Below are 18,631 nucleotides of genomic sequence, written 5' to 3'. Positions count from 1 at the left end.
AATAACCAAAGTTAAGTAATTCCCAACTCAAATAGTCTTAAAGTTATGCAAACTAAACTAATTTTGTGTATCGCTATTGAAGAAAAAAGTTTTAGATATTGGATAAACAGAATACAAAATTGTTACGTAAGGTAAATAAGAATTAAAGGTTGTAAAAATCAACTGTCTAAGTTATATAGTTCCAGAGATTGAGGCATTGGAGTGACGGAGCAATGGAGAAAGCCTCCCATTCTCAACGAGTTTAGTTATCTCTTCACCCACGCATTACATTAAAAGTGAAGACGAATTCTCTTTCTATCCCATAATGGGCTGTGAATGTGCCGCGACCCTTCACACATCTCAGTGAAGCCGAATCCGATTGGTGTACGGGTTCGCTGTGCTACTTCCGAAATTGTCGATGTTTGGTGGTTGAGCATATGCTGCTAGTTAACTGACTAATCGCATTAGATTAACACATATACAAATAAAACTCTTGACGGCCGACAACAAAGCCACAACAATTACAAGGCAGATAGTAAAGGGCAGGCGATGAAAAAAAAAGCAAAAAAATACAAAAATACAGCGAACCAAGAAAGAAAAGTATAAGGCGAGAGAACAAAAAACCAATCCAATATAGTTGTTATTGCCTTTGTGTTGTGCCTCGCAAAAGGCGTTTATAAATTACTTAAAGCACTTAATGCGGCACGAAAGAAAACTGGCAGAGCAACAGGAAGGAACATCCCAGCTCCAGCCCGTACCCCGAGCGCCGCCCGAAGCCCGAGACCCAAGAACCAACAAGCAGAACAGAAAACAACTTGTGGCATGACCAACCCATACGCACCATTGCAATATGCTTTCTCTCTCTCTCTCCCTCTCCCTCTCTTCTTTTTTTATGCTGTCTTGGCCAGATTAAAGCGTATCATGTTAGCAGCAAGTCCAAACCGCAGGCAGTTCAAGTAAGAACAGTTCAGTCGGGCGCAACCGACTGCCCTATACTCGTTGAGGGCTCAAGTTGACCTGGGGTAGCTCAAGAAATTTCTATTTTTAACCAAGAAAAGATACGCAACTAAAGTATATTCAGTATCTCCTATAACCCACATTCATAATACTATCTATATACATTGTCTCAACTCTCTTTAGGTCAATGATTGCACAACTAATCGACTCCAGTTTGCTTCACCCATGAGCGAGTATAGCTGGGACTACAGCTAGAGCAAAGGAGCTGGCGTGCGGCTGCTATAGGCATAAGAAAATCCTCTCAATTGATTATCAATCAATTTCTGTGGCAGTGTAACATGCCCCCGCCCCGACACAGTGCGAAACAAAGGCGAACGAATGCTCTATGGCATACATAAGATTGGGCTAATGGAATTAAAACTGGGCAGGAGACAGTCGACTCTTAGCTGGCAGTAAAACAATAAAAACGTGTCAACACAAATCAATTGCATTAAGCAGACAGCTCGATGGAACGTGAGTCCTTCAGTCGTGGGGCCCTCTCGATGGTCCGTTAATGTGGTTTAGGCCCGTAAAACGAAATTGAGTCGCCTAATCGGGTGCTCAAATTAATGCTAATGCCAACAGCTGGCAGCGACTTATTTATGCAATGCATTGCGAAATTTGCGCATCTCCTCATAATAATTAAGGATTATTTTGTGCGCTTCCTCAAAGCATTTTGCTCAAATTCCCGAAATTCCGCACAGAACATAATGGAAATATCTATCTCTGGTAATCGTCCCTGTGTGTGTGTGTGTGTCCCTCTCTCTTGCTCTCGCTCTATGTGTGTTGGCGTTATTAGAGGCAGCAGCCAGAAATATTTCCTTTGGCCATTTTTCCGACCAAACATCCTTCGCCTGAGGTCTGCATCTCCATCGTCATCTTGGAATTGAATAAAAGTCGTCGTAGTACATGCAATATCCAAGTTGAGACATAGTCGCCCACTGTTTGCGTTTCTCTTTATACCCTCAACCCCCATTGAAAAGGGTATAATGTTTGCGGTAATGTATGTATGTAGACCAAAGGAGCTTAGACCGAAACCGTAGATGCTTGATTGGGGTCAATTTACCCCTGTCCATCCGTCAATCAGTATGTCCTGCTGCCCGCCCTTGTACCTTTCTGCATGAGCACGTGGATCTGGGAACCTCCAAGAGATGGAAGCCTTAAATTCTGCACTTGGCTTTTATCTTAGAGTATGTCTTCATTTATCGTGAACTCTATAAATTATTTAATTATCTACCTATTTTATTAAGAATGTGTCGTAGAGCCTTTAATATAAAATTCTTAAGGGGATAAGCTTTGAGTGAAATATATCTAAGTTATAAGTATATAAGTGTTACATTAAGGTATATTTTCTATATAGTTAACTACTCGATAAGTATTGGGTAACTGCACGTTGTTCACTTTTTACAACATCACTATCTCTTAAATTTTCTCATTCACTTTTCTTACTACAAAATTCATGGATAAAATTATCTTTTAGAGGGTAGCTCCCTGGACGAGCTCTATCACTGTCTTCATTTACTTTTAGAGGATAGCTTCATGTCGTTCATATCCGACTTGAGTTGACTCCGTCTGACTTGATTTGCTTTTTCACACGTCGACGCATGTGTTTATTCGCACTTCGCACAGTTTAGCTTCCTTTTTGGCCTTTCTCTTGGTATTTTTTCTGTTTTATTTTTTTCTCTCTTTTGGCATTTGCACAACAATTTCTGCGTCTTGAATGGAAATTCTCCTTCAAAAAAACACAAAGCACAATTCGCCGCCTTAAGCCAACGCAAAACAATGAAAATTGGTTTTGTTACAACGTCTGTTGGCCAAGTTTGTGGCTGGCGGCTGGCGGCTGGCGGCTGGCGGTTGGCGTCTGAGCCTCAGTGCAAAAGACGCTCGCGTCTTTTTATTGCCTCAGTTATTGTTGGTGTATTTGTTTGGCAACAGTGAATGTGGCCAAGGAATGCACATTTCTGCCTCGGCTGCCTCTTTCCGTTTATGGTGTTGGGGGATATTATCTCATAAAATATAAAATGTAAACACTGCTAGGCTGTCAGACAGACAGACAGAAGGACAGTAAGCCTGCCTAGCTGGTTGGCTGGTTGGCTGGTTTTGTCTCTTTAGCACGTACACGTTGATACTCCTTAATGTGATATTCAGTGTCAAGAGACACGCCAGAAATCAAGAGGACTTTCAATAATCGACAAACATACATACATATACATATATATTACGAGTGTTTGCCCGCTCATATAAATATTTATTACCTTTTTATGGGCGCTACTGGGGGGAGTTTCGATATACACTTGCACTTTCTAAACACTTGCCGTTATCAGTTCACAGTTATTTATGCATACATTTAGCTCGCAAAAGTTGTTGTATTACGTCCATAGTACTTGGCTGATTGCACCCAACATCTTAGCAGCTGTGTAAGCAGCACAGTCACACACACGCACAATCGCACGCATAAGCGGGTGCTAGAGCAACGGTATCTTTAACTGTAGCTTGCTTTTGGGCATGCACCGTTCAGATATTGAATACGCGCGCGTCACGTTTCGCTGTGTCCGCCTTGTGTAAGAGTTCACTTTCTACTAAACACTTTAGCGCTGAGCGCGTGCTGCCGATTACCGTTATTCGTTCGGTTCGCCTTTCGGCCAAGCTTCGTGTGCGGCCGAGGCCAAGTCGTTCGTCGTGCAAAATGTGCGCTTCGTCGCGACGCTGAGCGCGACAAGGCTACGCATCGGCTGCGCTCTCAACTGTCATGTGGCCAGAGTTCGCCGCGAGGCTAATTGGGCATGCGGCGAATTCAAGCAGTTTGAAGCTTGTTTGAAAAAGGGGCAATGCCCAGCCAAGGCAAGGCGATCGCAGTTCGTTTATTTAATTGCAAATTACATTGTTTGCTATAATATTTTTATTGCATTTGTATATGTATGGCATTTATAGCAAAAGTTATGGTGTATTAACAGCCTGCTCTGGCAGCAGCTTGGCTGCTTTCGCTTCTATTGCATTTCCCCTGCTCAGGCGACGGCACTTCAGTTCGCAGGGGCAGCTCTCGCTCGCAACATGTTCGCTTGCAACATGTTCGCAGCGCTGGCAGCGCTGCCAGCTCATGCATGTTTCCACGGCGAAGTATCAAAATACAGCAGGAGGCGCTGTGGATCAGAGTTGCGTGTAATTAAAACCAAACAGATTCGCGCTGCCCTCAGCCCACGCGCGCCTGCTCTGCCCTGGGTCGTGGGTCAACCTGATAAGGCAACTGTTGCCACCAAGACAGCGCACGGTTTGTCAGCATTTTGTTGCCGTTGTTGTTTCTCCTCCTCCTCCTGCTGCTGCTCCTGCTGCTGCTGCTGTTGTTGTTGTTGCTGGAGTAGCAAAAGCGAAACGTTCACATTCTGCGCTTTATTATGCTGGAGCGTCCAAAGGTCGGGAATTAAAAAACTGAACGACAAATTTTTGCTGGCTTTGCAAAAACAACCAAAATAGACAAAATATGTAATGAAATCATAATGAATAATACACACATAAAGAGATACATAGTTATAAATAGGTTTATAGCCTAGGCAAAGCTGTCATGAAATTAATTTAAATTATTTTCAATCTTTTTGTTTTCGCTGTTGCCTTGGAGAGCAGCGCTCCAGCTAAGATGGACTCGGGACTAATTCTTGTATTATCCATTTTTCATTATAGCTGCCCACGCCCCACACTCACTCTACCCGCCCATGTTTGTTTGCTAATTTGCATAGAGAAAATGTTGTAAATGCAACTTAAAGAGAGAAAAAAAATTCTCTTAAATTTTGCTGTGCCACAAAGAGGATTCGTCAGCTTAGCTTATGTCATTCCAGTTATTCTCTAAAAAATAAAAGGATTAACAAGCAAAACTTGACAGTTTCATTATAGAAAAACGCAAAGCAGGGAAAGGGATAATAGAAAAGCGAGCGAGCTCTTTATGATGCCCATTCACTCGAAGCGAGAAGAGTGTTTTGGCTTTTGCTAACCACTAGTGGGGATATGAGGAGAAGATGAGCAAGAAATGGTTTGTAATGGTAGTTAAAAGTCGATTCTTATATAAATAGATTCGAAATCAATGAAGAGCATGACAAATTAGATAGAATTATATTATAAAACAGATTAAAGTGTATTACTTCTGATCTATAAAGCTAGACTGTTGTTGTATTTATCATGAATACAGTCAGCTTATTGGGGAACGCTGAATCGTCTATGTAATTTAGAATCTTGAAGTATTGTGAGAGATAAATGTAGTTGGGTATTTATTACTATTATATATCATAATTATACCCTGTTTTCTACACACATGTCCATTGCCTCATATAATATGAAATGCTTTCAAGGGTATTACTAAAACTATTTAGATCCAGACGTTCAGCTTGGCATAGCCTTTGCTTGCTTTTCAATTTCCTCCATTTCCTGCTCTCCACTCTCTGCTAATTGCAGTATATCCAGTTTCCAAGCTCACGCACACAACTACTTTGACCATCAACTCTTCAACTCGTCAACACTTTCCCTTTAAAAACTCATATTTTGTAGCCGAGTGTTATGATGAGGTAAATGCTAGAATTACGAAATATTGTAAACTTTTAATTAACACTAAACTTTTGCCGTAATGCCATAAGGAATCAACAGAGTTTATTCTGCAATAGAGTTAAAGTCGCTGTTCCGCACTTAAAGAGTTTCGAGGAGTAGTTCGAGAGGGTCCTCAGAGTGAGCTTATCTTTGCGAGTGAGCTGAGGTTATTGTTGCACGCAGCTGCACTCAGAGGAGGCCAATGTCGGATTTTGTGTCGATTTCAATTTACTCGGCACTAGGTGCATATGGGCAGGCCACTGGCCATACCGGAAGACACAGTGGGGTGCTGGTGCGGGTGCGGCTGGGGGTGGCTGAGGGCAAACAGCGAGAAGAACTACAAACAGGCAAACAAATAAACAAGCGGCAAACAAACATGCCTTCACGCTCCGCGCTCTGATTGCCGCACATTTGCGCAAAAAGGCAAAACAATTCAATTCAATTGACAACAACAGCCCCGAGCGAGACCGACTGAAGAGAGATAGAGTGAGAGAGAGAGAGAGAGAGAGAGAGTGAGAGAGAGAGCTAGTGAATGTGAGTGGCCATGGGCTTAAGAGAACTGGCTGACAACAGTGCCGATAGTATTAAAACAACTAGTAAGGCGTGCGAGGCGGGCCTAACTGACTACCCAATACACGCCAGGGATATAGACCCATTTATATACATAGCAGATCGATCTATATCTCTATAAGCTAAGCTCTATAAGCTATTCAAAGTCGTGAACAAAATGTTGTTTTTTCATCATTTTGCATTCCCAAAAATTAGATATATGACAGATAGACCATTAAATAGTTTTATGAAAAAAGAAATTTTAGCAGCTATAGAACTGCAAAAGATCCGTGTTAAATAGAATTGATACTGCTATAGACATTTTGCTATACAGAGAGACGAGATTTCAGAGTAAAGCCAAAATATTCACACGATGTGAACGAATATAGAAAACTGAAAAGTTTATCAGGCGAGGATCTAGATTTTTGGTCACTCGCTGACATATAATACGCATCCAGACGAACCTATGTACTACTTGCTTTGGGAGTTTATAGAGAGATCTCTATGAGTTGGGACGAACATCAGTTTACTTTCACTTAGTCAGACAAACTAAGAGAAAGGCAATCATAACCCAGAAACCAGCAAGACTATCACTTGGCCGGGACGTGATCGGACACGCATACATGACTATATATAACTATATTGAACATGACTATATAGACAGAAACTGAAATATACGAGCAATAAAGATATCTATCTCCATCTCTCTCTCTCTCTGTCTCTCTATAAGGATATCTCTCTCCATCTCTCTCTCTCTCTCTCTCTCTCTCTCTCTCTCTGTCTCTCTCTCTCTCTCTCTCTCTCTCTCTCTCTCTATCTCTCTCTCTCTCTCTGGTATATGAAATTAATATAGAATGCAATACAAACTTTCAAGTCTTGTCCTCTAGCAGATAGATAGTTCAGATATCAAAGAGAGATAATGACATCGAGAACCGACATAATCTCCTCACTTGAATTAAGCGTGAATAAACATTGATTAGTTCTTAAAAAGATTTACTCAAGGAAATATACATATATATTTCATCGAAACTCTACAGCTAAACTACAGACATATCATACCGAATATACTCTCCTTCCGCAACCTGAACGTGCATAAACATACCTCTATGAGGTCGCCTGGTAAATGCGTGCAACCGAAAGTCCTAGCCACCAGCGTTGCATGACCAATCTGTGCGTTGTCTGTTGGCCATTGTTGTTGTTGTTGTTGTTGTTGTTTGATGTTGTTTGCGCTGCACTCGAATGCTTTTTGCAATGTAAACAGTCTCTGCGCAACACCCCCTCTGCCTCTGCCTCTACCAACGCCACCCCTCCGCACTCTATCATCCACTCACCGAGATTCTCACTTATTTTTTTGCGTTTTCTTTTTATTTTGATATATTTTTGTTTATTTGCTTTAGTGTGGTTAATTTCCCCCGCCACCCCGCCCTCGGTAGCTGTTCGGATGCCCACAAATTAGTTGAATTTCAGCAAAAGCCGACAAGGCTCATCTACACTTTTCTCTTTGGGCCTGGGCCGCACCAGATGGGACATACGTGTATGCATAGGCCGGCACAGCTCACCCCTATTTTGGCCGGCCTCGCCTTGAGTTGAGCTCTTCGCCTCGGCACTTAATCCGCTTAAAATTTGAAAATGCTAATAGTTTTCCATGTAACATCCCCGAGACTTCGAGGTTGACCAAAACCATCCACTACGGCTACACGCTTTCCCAACTTGCTTTTCCTCCGTTTTTTTTTTCCATACCCCAAATAAAAGGTGTTAAAAGCCAATAACTTACACGCTTAGCATTTTCATTTCGGGCTCTCCCTGACTGTGCCCGAGCCTGGCTATGCGGATATGAGCTCATCTCCAATCATCTAATCACAACATATATATATATGTATATGCTTTGCAATAATTGCGTAACTATTTTTGTTTATACCTACCTACCCTCAAGCCATGCCGGAGGGTATATTGGTTTCTGTTGATGCGTGATATGTGATTTATGTCATGTGTGTGTGTAATGAGCAGAAGAGGGCGTGGTCGAGTCCAAACATTATATTCCTGATGAATGCATTCGCTTAGCCTGATCGATTAGCCTGCCTTTATAATTGTCTATCTGTCCGCTCTTTTATGATAGAAGTTCTATCCGTCTTTCTGCTTGTCCTGCTCACATATGAGCTTGTCTCTCGATACCAAACTCAGGTTTAGTTTGGTATTATCGATAGTATTCCTATCTATTCGTGCGACTTCGGTCTTCTAGGATTCCATATACCTGGCCTTCGATAAGATTCCTCAGTTTGATTCACGTATACTCAGACAGCGTTCCATATGTAAATCAAACTTCATATCATCGATTGCTTTTCCGTCAATTCGTTAATCTGATACTAGAACTGCTTGTTTACTAGACTTCATAGGAACGTCTATCGATAAAAGTTTTTTGGAATCGATGCTTCATCGTTCTTTCTCTCTATCTCTATATTTTTCTGTCCATCTCTCAATCTCTCTCTCTCTATTTCTCTAAATAATATTCTGGAATTCTCTATCACTCTTTTTTCTCTCTCTCTATCTCTCTCTCTCTCTCTCTCTCTCTATTTCTCTCTCAATCTCGCTCTCTTTCTCTCTCGCTCTCTCTGTTTCTCTCTCACTCTCTCTTACCCTATATATATCTCTCTCTCTCCCTCTCTAATCATATTCTAGTTTGAATAGTAATATTTAAGCTTTCATTGGGGTTCACGTCCCTAGTCAAGCACGTCCGTCTGGCTCCATCCCCTTTACCGATTTTTGTGGTATTTTATATCAATTTGACCGTAGCATGCCGCAAACGATTTTATTAAAATATTCTTAAAGCTCGCTTTTCATAATTTAAGCACGTATGTTAAAGCGAAATCCTTTTGCTATTTGCTGTTTGCCAACAACACTGTGCAGCAAATTGAATCCTTCTCGTATTTTTTCATCTGTTTTCTCCCGCACGGCATTAAAGTGATGTGCGAGCGAAAGAAATTCAGCGGAAATTCACAGTAGATTTTTTACCTCATTTTGATTGATTGAAAATTTGTTTCCGCTGTGGACAATGCAAAAGGGAAAAACGCAAAAGTTATTTAAAAATCATTTCGCCTCAGTCGAGTGACATGGAAAAAGCAACGCTTTGAAGCAGAGTGTAATAATCAAGCTATGAATTTTACAAAGTTTCGAATTATGTTTTATGGCGACGCAATTGAGCTTCAAATAAAACATCTTAAAATAAAAATTCTGATCCTTGTAGGGCAGTGTAATTGTTAGTTTTTTCTGCTTTTTGCCACCCCGAAGATTTGGACATCAAATCAATATGAGCCACAAAACAACATTTGCACGTTCCACTCACCCTCGGTCCGAGCGCAATTATGGAGAATTCGTATATCGGAAATTCCCGTTATAAATAAATTTTATGCATTTGTCTTCACAATTATGCAGAAAACTAATTGCGAATAGGTGGGAGAGTGCTACCAAGGCTTTATGGGACATGCAACAATGCATTAATAATATTTCCATCTGCTGCTTCTTCCTATTTTTCGGTATATTTGCTATGCCACGCCCAGGCCTGGGCTGGCGGCTGTGACATTCTATTAATAATAATAATATTTTAGCACTTAGCTAGGCAAAAACTTGATGCGAAAATAAAAGCCTCGTGGGCGGACGGGGGGGCAGCGCCGGAACAACAACACATATGGCCGGACATCCTGGGGGTGTATTCGAGTCCCTGTCGGCTCCTGCTCTTTTATTTATGATAATGTCTGGCCATTCGTTTGGTTTATTGTGCTAATGTGCCGCAATTAAGATTAAGAAGATGATTTTCCTGCTCTCCCAGACTGCACAGCATCAGCCCAGCAACAAAGCACGTGTGCGAACATTTGCGAGTACAGCCACACATAGATGAATGTTCATGCGGATGTGCATGTGTGTGTGTGCATAGAGTCTATTGCTCTTCTGGTTTTCACCTATAAATAAATGTATTTGCCACATGCTGACATTTATATGCATATCTATATTTGGGCTGAGATCATAAATCATTATAAGCAATATGAATTCGACGGGTCTTCTGAATGGGTTTGGAGAATCATTTTGTGGTTTCAATAAAGTCTAGCTATTGGAAATTAAGAGTCGGAGCACATTAGTTGCAGGTAGTAAAAAATATAGACAGATGCTAAAGAGTATACTTACATTTATGTATTGGAAATTTATAGTTTTTATTTATCTGCTTGTTTCTTTCAACTCTCATATCTCGAGAACTACAAAAGCTAGACACTCCGGATTTGGAGTACATATTATTGTATACCTCAAGTTCCAGAATATTAATATTTTTATGCAATATCTCAATATATTTTCTAATAAGCGATTGGTATCAATATTTTCTTTTTGTTTTAGGGAAATAAAAAAATGATTTCGAAAAGTTAAAGTGGGAATTTATATACCCACACATATTTAAGTATTATAAGCATACTCTGAAAATTTCATTAGGCTGGTACGTCTAGAACTCGAGTTCAATCAGACTGTTTGCCATATCGAGGAGTTGGGAGCGGCAGTTAGGTAGTCTGCGTTGTTGGTATGCATGTCTGAATGGCTATACTCTTTTAAGAGTATAACCTAGTCGTTGACACCACCTCCTAGACCCTTTCAGGTCTTCCATTTTGTATTTTAATTGAAGTTCCTTATTGCTCATTGCGTAGGTGCCAGCGGATGATATTGGCAGCTGTAGTCCGAGCAAGTGCACACTACAAATGGCCTTGGTTTTGAATTTTTGCTTTGTCGATTTGTGATTAATGTGTTTTTGGCCAGCAGTTGGCCGAAGGGAGGCTGTGGAGCTGAATCCGGTGGGCTCCACCCGCGCGGTAATGGGCCCAATGTCGCGCCGTTTACAAAATCGTGCGATAAAAAGTCTTAAACATCAATTTACATGGACTTGGGCCCTTCTCGGAACGAGAACCGTGCGCATTTATTTATGACAATCATTTATCACGAGCCGAGAGTAAAGGAGAAAAGTTTGACGCGATTACGCTTTACCATTTAGCCACTGTGAATGGCCCTTTCTTTCCGTAAAACTTTGCCTCAGTTTTGTTTTACTTCAATTTACTAAAGAGCATATAAATTACGTGTATATAATAAAATGAGAATTATTATCGGTTTGAGGCAGGTCTGAAACTGCTAGCAGAGAGAACCTTGAGCAGATTAAATTGTTGGCTGGCGATGCTTCTCTCTGCTCGCTCTGAATACCTCGAGTCAATCTTGCTTAATTGGCACTTTTGTTTACTCGAAGAGAGAAGCTCGATGGGAATGTTTCTCTCTGCTCGTTCTTTTCATATTGGTATCTGCACTCCTTTGCTTTGATTCACTCCTGTCCAACTATCGGTTGTGTTTACTGCATGCTATTTACATACACACATACATATATGTCGACATCTGCCTTCCAGCAGAGAGAAACTTGAAGCTCTGCGCATTTAAATGCTAAACTGTTTATCTATTTGCACACATTCAATTGAGATGCAATTTGATTTTGTTATTTCATTCGCATTTTCATTATCGTTTGATTTGTTTTCGTTCCATTTGCCGCACATACATCTATGCATTTATGTACATATATATATATTTAATTGCTCTGCAGAGCTCCGGGGAAATTGCGGTTATTCGATAATCATAGATTAGATGAACGAACATTTGTAATAGCTAACAAAACTTGGCCGGGAACTTCGCCATGATTCCAATTGAGATTCTTGCACAGTGATTCCCTTGATTACTTGTTTTGTTGCTTCGTTTTTGCTGCCAGCTGGCGAAATGAAACATAAATATTACGTATACGTAGATGGAAGGCAAAACCCCGAGCCCGAGTCGCAGCTCAAACCCAATTCCATGTGGGAGCTGCCAAAAGTTCTTGCCGTGCCAAATTAAATCGAACTCTATGATTCGTTCGCTCTCTACCTTTGCTTACGCTCCGTCCGTCTCTCCGTCCGTACGTCCGTCTGTCTCTGTCTCTGCATCATCATCATTGAACTGTTTTTAGGCAGCCTTCGGTTATGCATGAATATCATTTGAGTTTTTCCCAGATCAAGTCTCCAAGGCACTTTCGCAGCAACTAAAACGTGCGCAATTTGCTTTCTCAACTCTAATTAGCTTTGTGGCCAGAGTGCAAATGCTGAGTTTGTAATATTTTGCAGTTATGTCAGCCAGTTACGTCGTAGATAGTCCCAAGTGTCTCGGAGCGGACGAAATGAATTGCGCTACGCCAGTCGTCGAACGGAATCAGGAAGTCTTTCGGCATTAATCACAGCTTGTTTACGCAGTGAAAAACAATTCGGGTGCTGGGAAGGGGCTGGGAGGGTGCTGGGAAGTGGAGTGATTTAATCACAAGGTAGCTTCGAGGAGTAGGTGCTCTGGAGAGGGCACTTGCGGAATCCATAACAAAATCTATTAACTCGACTTATATCAAAAATTGAATCTGTTGCTTTCTCTTTCTGCCACTATATCACATTTTTGTATCTATTGGTCGAGACTCTTTTTATCACTTACTTGTTTTCCTGTATCATTCTCTTTATCTCTCTCTCTCTCTCTCTCTCTCTGTCTCTCTCACTCTGTATCCCTCTTTCAAGTCTTTCTTGGTAGCTGTCTTTCTTTCTATCACCTTTAGCATTCAACAATTTTGCTCATTTTAATTCTCTCTCTCTCTCTCTCTCTTTCTCTTGCTGCCGCTATCATAGTTTGTCTGAGAGAAGGCTTTCTCCCGTTCCCAGTCATTCTTTCTCTCTCTTTTATCTGTATCTGTCTATGATTTTCTCTCTCTCTCTCTCTCTCTCTCTCTCTCTCTCTCTCTCTATTTCTTTCTATCTCACTCTCTTTCTCACTCTCTCTATCTATTTATCCTTATCTCTATTCCCTCTCCAACGCCGTCATTCCTCTGTCTCACCTTGTCTATCGATCTGTCCTTAAATTCTCTCTGCCTCTTTCTCCTTCTTTCTCGAAATCGTTCACTTTCTCAATTATGCCGCTCTTCGTCTCTCTTTCTTCCTCAATCTATATATATACATATCTTTGTAGGCCACCTCTCCCCCTTCTCTACCATCTCTCTTTCTCCCCCTCCCTCTCGCTCATCTCCTGCCCAGCCACATCCACATCTGTCTCTCCCCATTTCGACTTACGTACATATAGAGCCTTCACTCCGCCTTGACTCTGGCCGATTTTTCAGCACGCACAGAGATTACAAGCATTACGCCGTGTCTGCGAAAGTTAAAGCTCCTTGACTGAGATTTCAGGCCAGCCTGATGCGAAAAGCTGCAACTCATGGCCAAGAGTCGAAGTCAAGTGGACGCTCGATGTGGCTGTGCGTGGACTGTGTCAATCGACCAAAAATTTTACAGTCATGCCGCACAATGGCGACAGCGTGATGCAGGGGCGGGAGGCGAGAGGCGGGAGGCGTGGGCGAGGACACACGTTCGCAGCCGCCTCAGAGCCGCTGTTAAGAAACAATCACGCATCGAAAGCTGAATCGGCAAAGTGAGTCCGGCCTGAGACAGAAATTGGCATGAAAAAAACAACAAAAAATTGTGTGTGTGTGTGTGTGTATGTGTGGCTGAGATGGAGGTGGCTGTGGCTGTGGCTGTGGCTGGGGTCGACGTTTTTCTGCAATATCATCAACTATAAATTACGAATATTGAGGCACAACAACAACAAGAGCTGCGAGTACGTGGCGTGATAATGGATATTTGTCAGATATGTGAACATTTTAAATTCCCGCCTATGCCCACCCGCTCAGCCCGCACAGCCCGAGCGAAGGCTCGTCGTGGTGGTTTCTGCTCGCACGGCTCACTTTTGGGCATAAACATAAAAAGGTAATACGCCGCCTGGGATTTCAGTGGGCGGACGAGGCAACATAAGCAGGAAGCGAACCAAATGTGCGCCACTCTGATTGCAGTCGAGTGCAAAGGAAACGTAAAAGCAAAGGGCGGCGATATAACTAAGATAGCAAATATACCAGAGCCGAGATGCGAATTACCAAATGCGAAATGCGAAATACGGAATGGTCACGTCGAATGGTTCCCAATGATTCTGCAGGTTTCGTTTCAATGCCCGCTCGCATAGCTGTTCAAAAGAGTCTATTAGCTTTGGCTGAGGTTGCTCCTGCTTAGAAGTGAAGATATGGATTCTAGATGGAGATTTGGAATGTAGATGGAGATTTAGTGAATACTAATACATAAATATATATCGTTCACACTGTGATAAGCAAGAGCATATCGTTTTCCTTTTGTTTTAACGCCGTTTCCTCCTTGAAGGTAAAGAATTTTAATTGGGAATGGATATTCCTCTTATAGACTTTTCAGTTTCATTGTGGAGATTCATCCAACAAGACACATCTCTTGATCTACAATCGAACTATTCCGCAAATTAATCCTTCATTCATATCATATCAGGATCTACAATCGAACTATTCCGCAAATTAAACCTTCATTCATATCATATCAGGATCTACAAATGAACTACTCCGCAAATTAGTCCTTCATGCTTATCAGGTAATATAATTATTTTAATATAATCGTACATAAAATGATTCTACTGGCTTTGGATAATATTTCTTTAGCTGTAGGTTTTTCTCTTCCTTTGATTTTTCCAATGAATATTCCTTTTACAGAGTTTTCAGTATTATTATTGCAATACACTTCAGTTTTACCATCTAACGACTTTATAGATTATTTCTTGAATGGTATGATTCACTCATGAAGGCACATCAGATCGGCAATCAAGGGCTTTACAGTCAGTTTAGCTAGTTTTTAAGTTCAAGCGGGTATCAAGCAGCTAGTTACACCCAATTGCCAGCTGCTCCTTGAAAGGTTTTCCTCAACTGGGGTTTGCGATTAGCTGAACCCACGACACTTCACGAGGGTTGACTTCGTGTCAAATGCGCACTAAACTTTAAGAACTTTCGACTGCTCACACAGCGAATCTGGAACAGGAAGAAGGGAAAGAGTTTTATAGTTTTGTTTTCCTTTTTTTTTTTTGGGAGACAAACTAATATACTTTCAATGCTTGTTGTTCGCACCTGATATTGTGACATTGAGATTTAGGAATAGACCTCAGACGCTGTCTCAATGAAATTCACGGACATAATAAAAATCCCGCCTGGCTCAACATTGAGGGCACCTTACTAAAAACTTTACGTTATCATTGTTGTCAACTTGCAAGACAGAGAAAGAGAGAGAGAGGGAGGGAGGTAGAGCTAAACTTCTTTGCAAACTTTTGCATATCCTGCACATATTTTGCTCTATTTTTTTTGTGCTTTGCATTTTACAACAGCAACTTCCGACTTCCGTTCAAAATAAACTAAAACTTGTCTCGTAACTGCTTCCAGTATATGTATGAGTGTTGTTGTTGTTGTTGTTTGCTTCGCCTTGTTTTCACTTTTCAGCAAAGGTTCAACTGTTTTGAGCAAGTGCAAAGAAAGTTGTTCCATTGAGAGGCCTCGAGTTATGCTTTTAACTAGTATGAATGCCAGAGAGGCGCTCCTCTCTCTCTCTCTCTCTCTCTCTTTTACAGATGTATGAATGAATGTTGAATAATATTTGCGTAGGTAGCACAAGTCACTGATAACAACAGCGAGAAATCAAGCCTCGTTCCTGAATGGCTCATTACAGATGTACATTAACGGAAGCTCCAGCAATGTGCCCTCGAAAGAGCCTAAGAAATAAACACCAGAGAGTGCTCTAGTTGGAAGTGATTCGGCATGGAAATACCCTGGATACAGTGAAAAGGGCAGCTATGGGTGCATTATTATAAAGAGAATGAAGCAGGAGGAGAAACGAAAAAGTAAACGTGGAAAGACAGATGAATAGATGGAAGAACCGAGGGCATAGATGAATCAGTTGATCCATTCCCCAGCTAGAAGGGATATGATTGGTCGGGCTGATGGGTAAATAGAGTATAGATGAAGTCTACAGTTGAATCGACTCTCAAAGCATCTATAATGTAGAAGTAGAGCTACAATTGTCGCATACCTTTGCATATAGTCAAGCCACCCCAATGAAATATTTCTCCCAGGGTATATTCCATTTAAACTTATGTACAGCAATTGTCTGTCAATTGAAAAACGAAGTTGTATAACACGAAATTTCCAGGAAAGTGACTTGCACGCATTTACCAAAGGAACACACACACACACACACACACACATACATATACACCTATACATATATCTGTATACATGTCTGTTTAGATATATGTATGTATATAATTAATTGAGCCATGCAAGTTGTATGACATCCATAAAGAAACCTCGCACAGCGCACCCAAAAATGAAAAAAGGAAAAAATAAAACTAGAAGGAGGAGAAAACGAGAATACAAATGGAAACACGTTACGCAAGACTAACAAGGGGCAACTGGAAAGGGATTAGCAACCCTTGGCCTAATGACGACTGCAACGTGTGCATGTCTAAATGCCCAATAAAAGCGTTGAACTAAATGAAAACAAATTACGATTGCATGCGAGCAGGCCGAAAGGAAAAGGGCGTGTTGCCACGGCTGTAGGACCGGCTTTAGCCACGGGCCAATGCAATATGCTGCGAATCCTTTGCGGGACTTTAAGTTGACATCTAACAAAAAGGGGGCAGATAGCCGAAAAATTAATGAAAACGCAGCCTGAAACGAGCTGCGTTTAGCTATTAATGACCCTCGCCCATTGGCCTAATGACAGCACAAACCAGACCAGAATCGAGACAGCGCCGAAACAGACCAGAGCAGAGCAGTTAGGGAGTCGAATGGAGTTGCGAGTGGAATTCGATATTGTCTGCTGTGCTGCCAGCCATGGCTGGGGAGGGGGGGGGAACACCTACGAACGGATGTGCCATGCGTGTGAGTCCTCGCCCGGGCAGTTCCAAATTAATCGAGCCTTGAGCTGGGCATATATGAAATATATTCTCGCTTAGCCTGATGAAATGCTCGAAAACAAGAGGCGCTCGATGACCGTGCATATGTGCGTAAGTCAAGGCACTGTGGGCAGTATCCCTCCCGACACTATGGGGCTTCCCCGCAAAGCGCCAACAGTGTCTGCCAATGAGCTGTAATAAATCTCAATAAAGTTCGCGCGACACCAGGAACCAAGCAAAACAAACAACTGTTGGGTGTCCCAAAGCGAAAACGAAAAATAAACAGAGAGAGGGAGAAGGGAGGGAGAGAGTGAGAGTGAGACAGATTATTTGTATGCCCTTAGCCTAGAGCAAATGAATTGATAGGGTATAATGTCAACTGACTAGATCTATATAACAGTATGCAGTAGCAGAGGCAGAAACACAACTGAGGTGGACATTGACTTGTCTAGGCGAATAGTTGAGTTCAGCTGATTGTCTATAACTCAGTAATTACAATGACTAGAGACTTGAAATTTAATACATGTATTCTTATGAGACATATACAGCATATGCCTTAGAGTTTTTTCCAATAAATCATCTCGATTGCCATCATATCGATAAATATCGATAGTAAGAACTGTTCATTAGAGCGCTATTCGAAAGTTATAAAGTCGAGAGCTACTTAAATTTGGCATATAAGTTTCTATAAAGACTGCACAATGTATTTAATATACAAATTCTATACACCTAGTAATAACTATCCATATTAATAAATCTAACATATATATAATTATACATATTTGTTTGTAGAGTCTTAATTTTTAACAAATACACATATTTCAACTTCATGAACATGCTGTGAAAATTTCATTAAGATCCTACAATTAGAACCCGAGTTCAATCAAACCATTTGTTTATATCGGAACTTCTTCTCATAGCAAGCTCAGTCATCTCGGTATGCATGTGTATGTGAGCATGTGTGCCTTTCAGTGTATGCAGAAGATGAATCATTAAGAATCTGTTCAAGCACAGACTGCTACAGTATCTGACAGTCGTGCACTCCCTCCACAAAGCACTCCAAGTTGCTTCAATTTGATTATCGCAAAGAGTGTGATGACGGCGCCGATTATATGATTTGTGTATTATGTCAAACGTATTTGCAATACGAAACTCCCGCAGTCAACGGGGGGTGCTACGACTACAGTTCTGCACACATAGAAAGAGAGAGAGAGAAAGAGAGAGAGAGAGAGAGAGATGTGAGTGTAGCTATTGGGGTTGTGCGTAGAAAGTTTGTTTACATTATTAACAAGTTTTTTACTCCGGCCCGGGGGTGTGGGGGGCGTGCTCAAACACACGCAGACACACTCCCTTGTCATGGATTAAAAACTCTTAGGAAGTCGCGCTACCCCTGGCTAGATTCCAACCCCTTGTGTAACCCGAGACGCACAATTCAATTTTCATTGTTTATCAATTTTCTGGTATTTTGAGCACCTTAAAGCGTCGATTCAAATTTTTTGCTGTACTCTTTGTAATTAAGTTTGGCGAGCTGCCAACAGCGCATAAATCAACGCACAATGATGAGTATTCAGCACTGACGATGATTACGATGATGCACATTCGAGCACATGGATAGCGAGAATTGTTGGCAAGCAGCGCGTCTGCCCTCAGAGCCACTGCAAATGCGTGTTTGGGTCCATTG

The 18,631-nt window shown here is 41.5% G+C and overlaps 2 protein-coding genes across 3 annotated transcripts in view; one reads left to right on the top strand and one right to left on the bottom strand.

Moving 5' to 3' along the window:
- klg (klingon) overlaps positions 1-3,575 on the bottom strand; it is a 62,762-nt gene extending 59,187 nt beyond the window's left edge. The window contains exon 1 of the mRNA XM_018113703.3: positions 3,231-3,575. The gene's annotated coding sequence lies outside the window, so the exon portion shown is untranslated. The remainder of the gene's footprint in view (positions 1-3,230) is intronic.
- The window catches only part of LOC108651688 (short-chain dehydrogenase/reductase family 16C member 6), a 184,647-nt gene extending 166,415 nt beyond the window's left edge, over positions 1-18,232 (top strand). The window contains exon 8 of one of the 2 annotated variants that reach the window (XM_089265264.1): positions 18,157-18,232. In XM_089265264.1, the coding sequence (XP_089121390.1) occupies positions 18,157-18,217 (61 nt within the window). In that variant the 3' untranslated portion in view covers positions 18,218-18,232. Of the gene's footprint in view, positions 1-6,023; positions 6,067-18,156 lie in introns of those variants that run through there. The other variant, XM_089265265.1, reaches the window with a different exon arrangement.
- The last annotated feature ends 399 nt before the right edge of the window (positions 18,233-18,631 follow it).

The sequence above is a fragment of the Drosophila navojoa genome, chromosome 2 (assembly GCF_054131105.1).
Source record: "Drosophila navojoa isolate 15081-1374.11 chromosome 2, UAZ_NAV_1.0, whole genome shotgun sequence".
Lineage (NCBI taxonomy): Eukaryota > Metazoa > Arthropoda > Insecta > Diptera > Drosophilidae > Drosophila > Drosophila navojoa.
This window is presented reverse-complemented; position numbering and strand designations above follow the sequence as displayed.